Source organism: Vigna radiata, chromosome 5, assembly GCF_000741045.1.
Source record: "Vigna radiata var. radiata cultivar VC1973A chromosome 5, Vradiata_ver6, whole genome shotgun sequence".
Classification (NCBI taxonomy): domain Eukaryota; kingdom Viridiplantae; phylum Streptophyta; class Magnoliopsida; order Fabales; family Fabaceae; genus Vigna; species Vigna radiata.
In genome coordinates this window covers 10,215,063-10,230,838 of record NC_028355.1, presented here as the reverse complement: position 1 = coordinate 10,230,838, position 15,776 = coordinate 10,215,063, and the positions used below count along the sequence as shown (strand labels likewise).

The 15,776-nt window shown below is 34.5% G+C and overlaps 1 protein-coding gene and 1 pseudogene across 6 annotated transcripts; both read right to left on the bottom strand.

The window, feature by feature from the left end:
* Positions 1–592: 592 nt before the first annotated feature.
* On the bottom strand, positions 593–4,856 carry LOC106759633 (squamosa promoter-binding-like protein 13A). 6 transcript variants are annotated; one of them, XM_022780592.1, is made up of 5 exons: positions 4,534–4,856; positions 3,833–4,407; positions 3,338–3,714; positions 2,336–2,469; positions 593–1,428 (listed from the first exon to the last, which is right to left on the bottom strand). In XM_022780592.1, the coding sequence occupies exons 3-5, from the start codon at positions 3,688–3,690 to the stop codon at positions 818–820; spliced, it is 1,098 nt and encodes a 365-aa protein (XP_022636313.1). In that variant the 5' UTR covers positions 3,691–3,714; positions 3,833–4,407; positions 4,534–4,856; the 3' UTR covers positions 593–817. The 6 variants fall into 6 exon arrangements, with proteins under 6 accessions (XP_022636313.1, XP_014498399.1, XP_022636314.1 ...); XM_014642913.2 differs by having other exon boundaries at positions 4,345–4,407; XM_022780593.1 differs by lacking the exon at positions 4,534–4,856 and having other exon boundaries at positions 3,833–4,527.
* A 4,064-nt stretch (positions 4,857–8,920) lies between these two features.
* On the bottom strand, positions 8,921–11,724 carry LOC106760310 (annotated as a pseudogene).
* Between the last annotated feature and the right edge of the window lie 4,052 nt (positions 11,725–15,776).

Sequence of the window (15,776 nt, the reverse complement as noted above, 5' to 3'; positions counted from 1 at the left end):
ATTTGTTTTTTCATTCCTAACTCTAGATAAAAATAAAGGAAAAAGTAACTTTAACCCTACTTTTTTAACAATTTTTTGACAACGTTGATAACTTGTGATTGGTCCGTTTTTAATATTCTTTTAAAGATCATGATATTTTGACAACACTTTTTGACAACTTTTTTGACAACGGTACACGTGTCATCACTTTATTAATCTATTTGAATTTATGTTTTAAAAAATGTTTAAAACAGACCAATCACAAGTTGTCACGTATGCGTTGTCAAAAAGTTGTTAAAAAAGTGTTGTTAAAAGAACTTTTTCCTTTTTTTAAACATAAATTTAAATAGACCAATAAAGTGATGACACTTGTCCCGTTGTAAAAAAAATTGTTATTGTCAAAATATCATCGTCCAAAAATAAATTAGCAAGAAAGGAAAACCCAATAGAGATAACCAACGTATTAATCTTACTTAAAAAAGAAATATTTTTTAAATAATCACCGAAAATAAAGCTTTAATTAAGATTTATCATATATATATATATATATATATATATATATATATATATTAATATATGTTCGAAAACGAAAGTACATGTGACATTATTCCGTTTAAAGGTATACATGTAAATTTTGGTTATACAGTTAAGTTAGTGTAGTGAATGGCATGTAAAATTGTTTAGTTTTTGTTGGTGTGAAGATACAGATAAAAATAGCAGGATTGTTCATAAGGGTTTAAGGATTGATGAGGAATGATTGGCTTAGGATAAAAATCAGAATTCATTAGGAATGAAAGACAAAGTGTGATTATGAATGATTGGCTTACGATGAAAAGGTCTATTCCCATTGAAAGGGGAACAGTTGAGGGGCTTCATTGCAGTGGGATCCATCAGAACCCAAGCTATACATGGAGGAACAGTGGTCACTCCCATTGGGAACCAACACTCGCTCCACAGACTCTAAGTTGCTGTTATCCTGCAGACTCAGGCCTAAGGGCTGCATCAGGGACATCGACGGTGCCTGCACCATTTGATTCAAACCATTCCCAGGTGTGTGCGTCTGTGATGATGACAGAAGAGAGAGAGCACAAGGAGTGTCATGCACCGAATTTGTTGTTGTTAAGCTTTCACAGAACATTTTGCTTCTCGCTCCACAACTTTCTGATAAAGGGCTGCTCCTCAGAAGCGTGTGGCACACAGAAGGAGACGGAAAGGGAAGGCTTTGGTTGCTCAGTGCACCTGTGGAGGGATGGTTACCGTGTAGGAATGCCACTTGCTTCCCTTCTTTCTGAGAAGATCCTAGAAATAGCTCTTGATGGTGGTGCTGGTTGTGCAACCTAGCATCTGCAGAGGAAGTCACAAGCCCTCCACTCCAAGGGGTGCTCATCATGGCACTGGAAGGATACACGTGTGGATTTGAGAATGGTAGCAACTGAGTACCTGAAAAATCTTGAATTTCTCAACTCTTATACTTTATCTCAAGAAAGTAAGTACTATGTCAACAAAAATGTAGATGCTCGATCAGAATATATCATTTATCAGTAATCTAAAGTTTGGTATGATGCACATGAGTGAGAATTTGTATGGTATGCGAAATTAGAAAGAACGTAAAACTGTAGTTTTATCCAGGACAAATTATTTTATTGTATAATCCTGTACCTACCACATGTTACATTAGAAATATGATGATCTCAAATCATATAACAGTTCTGATTTGTATGAACAAATTTTGCAAAGCAAGACACAAGATAATTAGCATCAAAGATATGGTCTTATGGTTTCAGCGATAATTTCTTGTGGATGACAGTCTAGATCAATCTCTCGAAAGAAGCAACTTCCAAACAAAGTCGAATACAAGCTCTTAAAATGGTAAGCATAAAGTATTATTGTATAAAGTTTTGACTTGCAAAACGTCATTTCAGTCCCCTATGAAGTAAAATGATAGAGAAACGAATAAAAATGGATAGTTTTTCAAAAAACCAAGAAGAAAAATAAGAGTTATATGAAGTCAAAGATCAGAATGATTGATGCATAGACTCTGAAGCACATGGGAGTTTACTGAAAATGTTTTTCCTTTTTTTATGGTGTATATGTAGTGACATATTTAACTAGTGGCCACTAGATTGTCATGAGCGTGGACATAAATGGACCAAATCAGCCATATCAGGTATGTGGGCAGCGCACTCATTTAGCTAAGTGCATTGTTTCCACATGAAACTTCTTACTCTTTTGAGACTCGTGTACCTATGTGGATGTGTATCTCTAGCTAATACCTGCATGAAATCCACGCATATATGCACATGGGTCCATTCAGATAATGTGGTATTAGAACAACAACTACAACCATAAAGCTTACCTTGGTAATTCGATAAAAAACTACCAGGTCGGGTGTGAGGTTCTGGCTGAGGCTTTCTTCTCCGTCTGTTGTGTCCATCTAAACGCTTTCTGCAGCTTCTTTTTCTCTCATCAAATTGCTCCAGCGAATGAAACCTTCCAAAAACAGTCAAGTTTCAGAATTTCAGCAAACTGAGACACGCCAATATGACATGGAAATGGAATGAAGAACATAAAATCAAATGCACAACAAACTAAGCGGTGAAAAATATTTACCACGGATTTACCACAACTCCTACAAGCAACATACACATACACAGGGTATATTAACAGAACAAATCAGGCAAGTCATTCTCTCATATTATTATTATGTGTAAACTTCTGTAATTAATTTTGTTCCGTGCACCGGTATATTTTCAGCTTGATTCTCCATGTATATAGCAGAGGTATTTGGTTTGTGAAAAGTGCCACACAAAAAGAGTATAAACATATAACGACAAACACCAGGGTTAAGAACTAGTATTTGTAAACTGCAGTAATCATAATAATTCAACAGGTTTCGTATGTGTTGAGATTCGTTTTGGTTTAAGAAATCAGTATGGAACGAATCTTTTTCTAATTCTCTTTCCTAGATTTAATGCGGTTTTAAATTTTTTTAAAAGTAAAAACAAAGAAAATTTTCTATCTTTAGAAAATGAATGGTGAGGAAGTAAATACTAAGAGTATAAAAACCTGCTTCTTCTAAAGAACGCTAAGTGAAGATGCTAATGGTAGGGGAAAGCAAAATAAAGTAATTTGGTGGCGTATGAGTACTTGTGAAGCTAACATGAATAATGGATACGGATGCAATGCAAACGACACAAATTAAATGTGGATGAGGTACAATGAAAAGAAAAGGGGGGCAAAAACAGAAAAAGAAGAAGCAATAATTAAGAGGACAAACCACAGCTTACAAGCAATCTAGAACTCAATTTCAAGCAAAAGAACAAAAGCTTCAGTATATATGGTATGATATGATACAAACCTGCTACATTGTTGGCAGAACCTTTGCTTGAGGCCACCGATTGTGACCTCTGGGGACTTGGAATGGAGTTCACACACCTTGTGTCGCCTATGATAATCTCTACAGTTGCTAAGATCAGAATTGCACCCGTCCACAAGGCATGACACAGTCAGGGTTGTGCTGTTAATGGCTCTAGCTCTCTTAGAAGACCCTGAAGGTGAGGAAGCCACTTTGGAGACTCCAGCACCAGCAGCAACATCTTTGAACTTGGCTAATGCTGATTCAGTGCCAGAATTCCCCACATGACCAAGCTTCAAGTCCACAGAAAACTCTCCCTCCATTCTATAAACTCCAAATCTGTTATGCTCCTCCATCGAGTCTATGTTGGGTATGGAAGCCTTATCCATATCCACCAAATCCCAAGAAGGTGCTTTCAAATTCCAGTCCATAACAAAAAATAATAGAGAAAAATAAAACTCCAACCCCCCCTCCCCACCCTTCCCTTTGTATGGTTACCTTCTATATGTGCTATGTACCATAGGTTCAGAATTGCATGAGGAGCAACAGAGAAAATTATGCAGTGAGAAAGGCATGAGGTTGTATTGCATAAATAGTGAGACAGTAAGGAGAGGCAAACTTAAATTAAGAAGCAAGTGAAAAGGGGATGGGTAAAAGTCCAATTGAAGAAGAATGGAAAGTGATAGATGATGATAGAGGGGGAGGAGGAAATCAAGAAAAACTAGACAGACACAAACAGGCAATTATAAGACAAACACATTGGACAAGTTTTTGTCCGTACTAGGAAGAAAGAAAGGGTTAAATTTTAAGAAGAATTAAATAAGTAAATAAAGACATGACCGCCTAGAGTTAATGAAGTAGTAGGAAGAGTTCCAAGGAAAATGGAAGCATAAATTGAGAAGGTTACCAAAGAAGGCACAGTGAAGCAACTAGAAAGATAAAAGTAGAAAGGAAATAAATATAAATAATAAATAAACAGTAGTGATTGAAAGAAGGAAGGGAGAGAGTACTTGCAGTTGCAGACAAGAGCAGCAATAGGATGCTCAGTTCTTCCTTCACCGACCAGTGGTTGCCTGACATGGATTCCATGAGTAGCCAATGGAGTGAATGAAATAAAAAAAGGTTATTTTGATTATTTTATAGATGAATGAGGGAGAGGTTTTTGTGAGTTAGGTGAGAGGGAATCCCAAAAACCATACCTGTTAGAGAGTTAAAGGATGTGAAGTCATGGATTTGTGCACACAGTGGAGTGGATAATGTATTGAAAGTTGATACTGAAGAAGGAGGAGAGAGAGGCAAAAAGGTCTGGATGATATGCTCCGTCTTAGAAGTTGAACCAAATATTTTAATATTTATTTTTTCCAAATATAGGGGCTTCCTCACCTCCTCCAGTGAGTGTAGTAGGTTGAGAGAGAAAGAAAGGAAGATGGATAATAAGGACAGCCTGTTGGTTGCTTTCAACTTTTATGAGTCAGGAAAAAGAAGTACAAAGAATGGATGCTCAAGACAAGGCATGTGGCATTATGTTTCACATTTCATGGCATGTCTTTCCCCCTCCTCTCTTTCCTCTCTTCTTCTAATCCTTCATTATTTACTTCAAATCTCTTCTTTCTCTCATATCTTAAAGGATAATAATATATAGAAAACATTTTTTTGACAACATTTAAATATTATCATACATGTTATTATGTGATTGGTCCAAATGATACAATAACATTACCATAAATCAATCACACAATATCAATGTATTTAAACCAATCACACAATCACATATACGATGATTTTTAAATATTGTTAAAAATATGTTCTGTAACTATCTTTATCCTACCTCAAAAAGGGAACTCAAGTGATTAACACTGTTATTTGTGATGATGAAGAATGTAAAATTTCAAAGGTTGTGGTAAAAGTGGTGGAGTGGAGTTTGTTGTGAGAAGGGTAATGATGAGTGATGTGGTGGGTCCATGTAGTAGACGTCCACTTTTAATTTTGAGGGCTCCAGGTTTTGATAGTTTGCTGATTTAGGCCACAACAAGCATGCCACCCTATCAAACCTTCATATGCCATAACCCCTCCAGCATGTGATCATTTTTACCCTTTCTGCCATCTTCATGTCAATTCTGCTGTGGGGACTGTAGCATTTATTACCATCCTCACACCATCCATCTTTCCAGATACACTACACATACATCCTTATTTTTCAGTCAAACTTTTCATTTTACACAACTCCCATTTTTCTTATATGCTTCCAACCAAATCTTTATTTTGTTCTTTAATAACCTTCTCGTCACGTTACATCACTGTTCGCTATGCTGCTATAAGATTGTGTTTCTGCATCCATCACATATCTGTGTATGCTGTGTTTCCTGCACTTAATTATTTATTTCTTTCCTGTACCCTCGTCAAAGTAATCGTTTATTATCATTCAAATGTTTCTTTTCGCTTCTTAAATCTTTAACCCATTCACATCATTTGAACAAGTGTGTAAGATGTCGCTTTCTGGCAACAATTAAGTTTGCAATTGAAATTAAGAAAACAAGTGTAGATGAAAATAATGGAATATGACTAATCGTTGAATATTTCGAACACCAAGGTCCTCCTGTAGGAATGCATTGATCAATACAAATTAACGAGACGAGACGCATTGACTTTAACTTTTAAGGCTAACTCAGCGGAAGGGCTTTTCTTCTACTTCAACTTTGGTTGAATGTTTACTCTGTGTATATTATAGATATTTATAAATATGCAGTAGGTTTTAGGTTGGTGTCGAAATGTTCTATTAAAAGGTTGAATACTTTTTTTTTTTTTTATATATGAAAGGTTTATTTAATGTGATTTTAATTTTTTTTTATCTTTAATGTAGTCTTCATTTTATTTATAGAGTTAATGTTTTTTTATCTTGATATTGTTATAGCGTGTAAATGATTTTAGTCTTTTTTTTTTTTAACCTTTCAGTCTCTCCGTTTCCATTTACCACATTTGCTTTTATTATCTCCATAAAAAGACATGGAGGTGTGGTGAATAAAACAAAACAAAAAAAGTAAAAAGTTGAAGCAACCTATAATTATGGACATGTTGACACTTCCAAAATGGTGTCAACAACAATTTATAAAAAAAAAATACATTAATTTCTTTTAAAATTGAAATTTCACATCGAATAATTTGCAAATATTAAGAAAAAAAATGTATTAAACATAACTTTAATAGTTAAGGATTTTTAAATTTTTTAAATGATCTGAAAATAGTATTAAGTTGAAAGTTAGTCATGACTATCCAGATATGGATATGATGTGAGGATTGATATATTATATTATATTATTTTCTTTTTAAAACACATGTGTGTAAATATAATTATTGAGCAATTCATAATTGATAAATATATTTTTTATGATAAGAGTGATTATGGATATAAAAGTTTTAATTATGGTAAGATTAATTCTGTAACCACAAAAATTATTGAAAATTTGATTAAATTTAAATAGCTTAATTAACTATTTTTAAAAAAAGTGTGAATTAGTTAAAAGAATTTTATAAATAGAAATGGTGGGAGTATTATTTTTTATTTTTAAGCTGAACTTCATAATGAATTTATTTTGGTGTCACTATAAAAAGTTTGTTTTGTTTAGAGGTTATTTTGTGGAAGTTAAAATTTTTTTCACAAATAAGATGGTTATAATGAGTTGTCTATTAAGTAATAACTGTGGAGGTTTTAATTTTTTTAAGAGACATTCACAAATTATAATACAATTTTTACGTTTCAACCTTTACACTAAATTTTTTCAAAATTTCTCATTTTTCTCCAAATTTTGAAACCTAAATGCGACACGTTTCAAATTTTCTCAAATTTCTACTTAGCCTTCTCAGTTATCAAATATGGTGTTCTAAGTTTATCTTACCAATGTTTGTCTCCATAATCGCTCATCAATCAAGCTTCAACAATTGCGTTTTTCTGCCACGGTTCAGTAAACCAGTGTGCTCGTCAACCTGGGTCTAGCAAACTTGTGCACAAGCTTCTTCTCTCTCATTTTCAGGTGGGAGATATTTTTCTTTTAAGTTTAGGTTTTGGAATACAAATGTTGCTCAGTGTTGTATTTCACTCTAAGGAAACCTGAAAACCTTCACCGATCTCATTTTGAAGTTTAAGGTTTGGAATCCAGAACTCGATCTATCTTGTAATTTGTTGTTAATTTTTGCAAATGGATCGCTGTTGGAGTTTAATGTGGGAATGGTGAGTTGATTGCATTTTGGTGTGTTTGTTTTATTGTGTTTCAGGTTTGCATTTGGTGTGCTGGTGGTGTTTGGATTTGGGAAGTGGAGGTAATTGGTTTCTATTTTTCACCATCGCTGTGATTAATTTTTTTGTTGTACGATCGATGATGCCCTTAACCTTTGTAACTTGTTACAATATTTTGACTAGGTCTGATTATTTTGTGGACTCTATGGGAAAGGAATGTATTGTTGTTCATGCTTATGTTTTTTATTTCCCTTTCTAATCAAATTGTTAAAATTTTAAAGATTAAATATCTTTTTTGGTCCTAGTTTTGGTTGGTAACATTCGAAATGGTCCCCATTTGTTTTTTATTGTTTACTTTAATCCTAAAAAACGTAATTTGTGTTCAATTCAGTCATTTTTATGTAATTTGTGTCCACAAAAAAGGACTAAATTGAACACAAATTACATTCTTTAGGACTACTTTGAACATAAAAATGATTAAATTGAACACAAATTACGTTTTTTAAGACTAAAGTGAACAAAAAAAACAAATGGGGACCATTTTGAATGTTACCAACCAAAACTAGGACCAAAAAAGGTATTTAACCAATTTTAAAGCACACGCTTTAGAAACTTAATCAATTATATAATTGAATTGGTTGATTACATGTGATGTTAGAGCAGTGGAACATAATGGTTAGCGTGTACAACAAACCAAGAGGGGTGGTGAATTGGTTTCTTATTGGAAATAATACTTTTAATAGTTTTCTCGTAAAATATAAATTCCTCAATATTGTTTACATCCTGGCAAGTGTAGCAGATCGTATCAAGTAATAATAAAATGGTAAGTCCGAGTATCGTTTTTCCAAGAGACTCAAGACACTAAACTGTTGTGCTTTTGCTTAACCAATCAAAACTATAAAAACAATATTTTGGGGTTTTTGAATGTAAAGTACAGAAAAATAAACATGAATGCAATTTGATCAATTTAAACATAAAAGTGAATGGATGATGTTGATAATATGAGATGAATATGATATTAGGATTTAGAGTTCACCTAATCACTCTCATGCAACTTTCTAAATTACTCTAAACTCGATCCCTCGGTGAAAAGAGCCTATTACCATAATTACTAGTTTAATATCCCTAGTCTCCTTAGTAATTACTAATGCATTAATCACAGAAGCTTAAAGCAATTGACCGTCCTATTCTTATCCCTAGGCAATATTTCATAATCAAGAGAATTGCCCAGATCGTGATTTGTAGATATCTCATGATACCAATCTTAGGGTGAGAAGAGGAAAGTTGTCCCCTTCCCTAATTCCACCTACGCTAAGAGTGCGATATCTCCTCATGATATTTACAAATCATAAGATTTATGCCAAGCATTTGACTAAAGAAGAATATCTCTAACAATTAATGAAAGAAACATATATATTCATGAACAATTCAAATACAAGAGAGTTTAGAGGTTACATCATTCCCCATTTTCTTAATGATATCTAGGTATATTTTGCTCAATGATTTACAATGAAATGAATTTGTTATAAAGTTGTCATGCACTGTATACAGAGGTATATCTTCTGAGTTCGCCTTGAACGCCATAGACATAGTAATTTGCTCATCTTTTTGATGAATGAAGTTCACGAATGTGGATGTCCGACTTTTTCAAGTGAGAGTCGTACACTCTTACAGAGTGCTTTTCCATCTTTTCATAATCTTGTGATGTGCTAAAATATTCAGTGTTGTACAAGATCGGTCGCTCTAGGGAAGAGCATACCCGACCTACCAGGCGATCAGCTGGATAAATGCATCCATAGAACTATAGTTCTGTTTCCAAAATTGGAAGCATAGAGCCGCCAGGTTTGAACATTCTTTTGGCAAGACATCCTGACTAAGATACTCTATAAGATTCTTAGTTGTGCTATTAACTGTTTTACCATATATCATTGGCATATATATCTTCTTAACTATACTCCTAGTTAGGACCCAATCCAAAATCTCGCATAGCTTAGGATTCTCCTTATAAAGAGAAAATTTGATGAATTGAATTAATTCAATTCTGATGTAAGAATAGATGTCCATTATATTACTGCCGGTATCAAAAAGATTGGTTAGCATGGCAAAATCAAAATCAAGAAGGAAATATGCCATCAGTTGATAAGCGCTAACGTTAGCATCCTGAGTTACAGGAACACTATTAAACAACTCGGATAACATAATCCTTTTTTTACCTACTAACGCATAGAGACTATAATTCGATAGAAATTGTAATGGCTTTTTAAGCCTAATTAATGGAATATTTAAAAATAAATCATTCAATAAGCACCGTTTCATATCCTTTAGAGCCTCCTACTCATTTATATATGATTTATAGAGGAATCCAGTAGCGATTATATATATTTTGTAAATTTCCGCTTCCTCTATCGTATAATCCTTATCAGTATTCGTAAAGTAAGTCTTTCTACTTTTATTTTGACAATATATAAATAGTAGACTTCGGGTTAAATCTCGCTCGTGGAAGTGAAAAATGCCGCTGCGATAGATTCGACCTCTCAAGTCAATAAAGGCAGGAAAATACAAAGAATACCCATNGTAAGCCTTTGCCAGATCTAAAATTGTACACTCATAACGAGCCCGCTGCATATTCTTCATCAATAAAGCATGCACATCACTAAATTTGAATATTGTTTGAATATCCTTATTCTTATCAAAATGACTTCTAAGTATCCCGGAGGCATNGGGAAGTATAACCTTGGAAAGAAATTCGGGCATCAAAAACCCAAGTACTTCAAAATTACCCCTATTCATCAATAGATGTTCAAGGAATAAACTATTGATTTTAAATGCTTGACAGTGTAAGCTACTGACAGTAGTATAAAACTGATTTAGCCTTTTATGACTTTCATTTTTATTATTTTCGCCGAAATAGATGAAGAAATTCTTTGCATCAAGAGTACTCATACACCGATGAGTGTTGTAAATTAGGCTAGTAGGGTTGCTTAAATAACCTCCACAGATATTAGACACATTTAACCACTTTCGATTTTGTTCAGGATTACGAAGCTCCCAATCTTTAGGAGGAAATACCATAGGTAAATTGAACTTAATTGGAAGTAATGAGGGGTTAAACAAGCATTTGACATATACAAAAGAGCTTCTATAATAATTATTATTCTTTTTGACCACCTTTTTGACAACAATCTTCGGAGTATTATCACCACTCGAATCTGATTTATTCAATAAATCCGTATTATAGGTTACCAAGCACAATAGACCACGACTTACTAAAAATTCTACTAATGCAGTTCCAAAGGGATAAGCTTTAATTTTAGCTTTAGTACCCACATCTACTTCATCCACCTCATTATTCTTCTGAACACCCTTCTAATAACGCAAGAATGTGGCATAATGTCTTACATTGCTTTTTATACGATCAATCAGACTAGCCAGACTCACAGAATTTTCAAGATTAAAAAGATACCCAAGGGAATGTACCACTAACACTCTATGGTGTGCTACCAAACTCTACCAACAACAACTTATCACTATCAGATAGTACACTTCTTAGATTATTGATTTCTTTGGCTGAAAACTCTGAGGCACCGGTTTCTAGACTATCACCTTTTCGACTTTGAGCATAAATTGTCATTCTACCGGGATACTCTTTATCCATAAGATACTTACCTCGAAGGAACTCCTTGACACTTGGCATGTTGATTTTAGTTAACATTTCCATAATGTTTGGACAAGCTTTATAAATACTATCTTCAGAGCAGTTCAAAGTCAGTTCCTCAATTTGTTTCTGAAGCGATTCTAATATGTCTTTATCATGATCATTTCTATGCTTCTCTAGAAGAGAAAATATTCTTTTTTTATATGTTTTAACAAAATTTGATTTAGGGACTTTGAGAGTTCTAGTATCTGGATTCACACAGTCCTCAACTCTGTACTTCACATGATATTCATATTTTTGTGTATCCTCCTCAATCTCCTTTAAAGCACCAACCCAGAAAGATTCAATTTGTGCTTTAATATCGCTTTTGGAATCAGGCATAGAATAAGTCTGAGCAAAATGAGGGATCCAACCATAAGTAGATTTACATCGAACACAACTAGCAAAATCTAAGAAATCATGCTTCTTCAACATATGAATCTTAGTAATAAAGGACCTTCTCATGATAATTTGGTTTGATTAATTGGATAATAATACAGGACTTTTCCCTCATTATATATGGGCGGTGGTCGCACCTTATACTAGGTGACACTACAGTCGGCGCATGTCTGTTCAGGTAGTAACCCATACCAAATGTAATAGGACCCTTTCTTTAATTAGACAATAAAGCAGGCATTTTGCCCCCTCTATATAAGGGTAGGTCGCACCTTATATTACACTACATTCGGCGCATGTCTGTTCAGGTAGTAACCCATACAAAATGTCATAGAACCCTTTACAACCATGACATCTGTACGAGCCAGACCGCATTGAGTGCAAAGACACCCAACTAAATGTCTAGTTTCCCTACTATGTGGAGTAGGGCCGCGAGCCATATTATTTCCCTAAAGATAACCGTTGGAGTTTTCTACTTTTTGAAAACCATACGCTGTACTCATTTTAATCGATTAAAACTTGTATTAATCAATTAAAAGCATTAAATGGCTAGTTACGAAGAATGAAAGAGTATTTGCTTGAGTCTATAAATAGGCTCTCCTAATCTACAACAACTTTTCCCTTGTGCTCAAATGCTCAACACTCTTTGAGAATTGTGTGCTCTTGCTTAGCTAAGGAAACTCTTGTCTGTGGTGCTGGTACATTGCTACTATGGAGACAGAGGCATAACTGGTTCATCCTTGGTGCGTTTGAGGTGGTGTGTGGAAGAGGATCATACTTCGTGAAGTATTCGGAGGAGGTGTTTCATCCTTCGTGAAGTATTCAGAGGAGGTGTCTGATAACGATCTACAAACCGTTATTTTTATGCTTAAATATGATATCAAAACACACCCTGTGTAGCTTAGAATGAGCTTAAAATCAAGTAAAACACTTAATTGAGTCATGAGAGATTCAAAAGTTGGTTTTAGAGATATTATGCTTGTTTTTGCATTGTTTTGCAGGGTTTTGATGAGAATTGAAGATGGAAGTGAATTAGGATGGACTTAGATTCAAGAAAGAGGAAGAAAAAGGAAGAAAATAAGAGTATATGAACCGTTCAGCGGCCAAAATCAACACTGAGCGGTCAGAGCGATTAGAGGCAAACCGCTCAGCGGTAAAACTGACCGCTGAGCGGTGGTGCGACAAAGAGGCAAACCGTTGAGCAGTTCACTTAGGCGCTGAGCGGTTATCTATTTTTGTTTGGCTTAAATTCTGTTATCTTTTTGGTCTATAAATAGACCTAGTGCGATTCAAATTGTAATCTTTTGGCCAGCAGAGACGTCCAGAGCAGTTCTATACACCTTGGAGGAGGTTCCTTGGATGCTTAGGCTCCAATCTACCAAATTTAGGGTTTATTCTTCCATTCTTTCATTATTTCTCATCTAGATTCACCATGTCCATGGTGAACTAAACCCTAGGTTATTGGAGAACAATGTAATATTTTGAAACTCTCTTATATCAAAATTCTTATCTTCTTTATATGCTTGCATATGCTTACTTTATCAATTGTTGGGTTCCTTACCTTTGCATAATGCTTTAATCGTTTAACTCATTAGGTAAATGTTGTTTGTCTTTATTGATACGGAGACGTACAATAATGTCATGAATTGGGGGAAATTCCTTGATTATGCTAATACCACCTAGAGATAGGGGTAGGACGATCAATTGTATTTTGCTTCCGTTTATCAAGCATTATTGGTTACTAAGGGAGGCTAGAGATAGCAAGCCAGTAATTGGTAATAGGCTCTTTTCGCCAAGAGATTGGGTTTAGGGTAGACTAAGAAAGTTTGCATGACAATATGATAAATAAGCTAAGTAGATAAGAGTAGATATAAGAGGNTGGATAAGATGAAATTGTAAACCTCAACAACTCCATTCATCCATAGTCTTTTCTAGCCAATTGATTCACTGCATCTTGCATGTTTATTTTTGTTCTTTGCATACAAAACCTAAAATTAATTCTTCTCTCAAGTCTTATGCGATCTATTTACATGAAAAGTAAGGCCTAAGAGTCCTTTGGGAAACGATACTCGGACTTACCCATTTTATATTACTTGATAACAATATGGTACACTTGCCAGGGACTTAAGAGTGTCTCGTCCTTTGTGAAGACTCAAAGGAGGTGCAGGTTCATCTCTTGTGGTATCAAGAGAGGTNGTTNCTAAACTCTTACAAATTGTTTCTTTGTGAATGTAGTTTGTAATTGTTTTGTGATTAGTGAAATGTTTATCTTGATTTGAGATAAGTGACTCGACTTAGGATTGGTAAGATCCGAACCAATATAAAAATCATTTATGCAAATTTCTCTCAACCTTACTCTTTTATTTATATTTATTATTTGTGTAGTAAGATAAATCGATTAGAAATTAAAAGGCACACATTTATATTAAAACCCCTCTTGGGTTTTTATTCCACACTAACCATTCCGCTGCAGCCGCTCTAACAATTGGCATCAGAGCTTGATTTGATAGTTATTCAAATGGCATGATAATTTCAAATATTTGCAGAGGGTGCTTCTATCAATAGACCACCCCTATTCACAGGTGAAAATTATGCATTTTGGAAGGTTAGAATGCAAGTATTTATTGAGTCTATTGATTGTGATATTTGGGAAGTTATTGCGTTTGGTTTGTCTATTCCTACTGACAATATGCAGGAACCAAAGCCCCGTATTCAGTGGACTGATAAAGAGAAGAAAAGATTTCAAAATGATGTGAAAGCCCGAAACATCATTTCATCTACTTTAAACGTTGACGAGTTTTACAGGAACTCTGTTTGTAAGACTGCTTAAGAGATGTGGGAAGTGCCCATAGTAACCCATGAAGGTACATATGACATGAAGAGAGCAAGAAAGAATACCCTAATCCAGGAATATGAAATGTTTACAATGAAGCAAGGAGAAACAATATCAGACATTCAAAAACGCTTCACCAACATTGTTAATCATCTTATTGGACTTGGTGAGTCTTTTGAAAATGATGAACTTAATATAAAAATCTTGAAATCTTTTGACAGGTCGTGGCAACCAAAAGTGACTGCCATCTCTGAGTCGTAAAACCTCAACACAATGACATGGCAGCACTATTCAGAAAGTTGAGGTAACATGAGCTCTATCTTGAAAGACTTGATGAAGAAGAAGCCAAAACTAAGAAAAAGACATTGGTTTTCAAATCCAAGGTCGAAAGGAGCAAAAACAGGATAGAAGATGAAGACTCAGAGGATGAAGAAAATTTGAGTCTTGTGATCAAAAGGTTAAACAGGTTCATGAAATCAAAAGGTAAAGGAAGATTTGGATATGAAAAGAGAGAAAATCAAGGATCTTCCTCAAATTACTAATGCTACGGCTGTGGAGAAAAAGGGGCATCTAAAAGCTGACTGCCCAAATCGAAAGATGGGTGAAGAAAAGAAAGAGAAGAAAAACTTCAAGAAAAAGAAGGCCTACATTGCATGGGAGGATGACAATGAGACAATTTCTGATATGAGCGAATCTGATGAAAAAGCTAACATCTGTTTGATGGCAGATGACGACACTGCTAGCCAAGAATTATCAAAATCAAGGAAGTTCATGTGGTGTCTTGATAGTGGATGTTCAAAACACATGACCAGAGACAAGACAAAGCTTACAAACTTCCAGAAGAAGGAACAAGGCTTCGTCTCCTATGGTGATAACAACAAAGGAAGAATTCTTGGAAAAGGAGATATCGGAAGCAAAGATACCTTGATGATCAAATATGTGCTTTATGTGGAAGGATTAAGTAACAATCTAATTAGCATTAGTCAATTGTGTAAAAAAGGACTCAAGGTAACCTTTGAACAGAATTCTTGAACTATTTATAAAAATGATTCTTCTGAAATTGCTCTAAAAGGAATTAAGCATAACAATATTTATTTGATTGATTTAGAAAATGCATCAAATAGAAATATTTCAGGTTTAGTTGTAAAAGAAGAAAATCCATGGTTGTGGCATAAGTGTGCTACTCATATTCGTATGCAACAATTGAAAAAACTCATTTCTAGAGACTTAGTAATTGGTCTACCAAAACTAGAATTTGTGAAAGACAAGTTGTGTGATACATGTCAAA

Excerpts from the sequence above, each read along its gene's own strand:
- LOC106759633 (XM_014642911.2), bottom strand. The coding sequence starts at position 3,765 with ATGGACTGGAATTTGAAAGCACCTTCTTGGGATTTGGTGGATATGGAT. Across the intron at positions 2,470-3,337 it reads TTCTGCCAACAATGTAGCAG|GTTTCATTCGCTGGAGCAAT; the intron begins GTTTGTATCATA and ends TGTTTTTGGAAG. Across the intron at positions 1,429-2,335 it reads TTTTTTATCGAATTACCAAG|ATTTTTCAGGTACTCAGTTG; the intron begins GTAAGCTTTATG and ends GAGAAATTCAAG.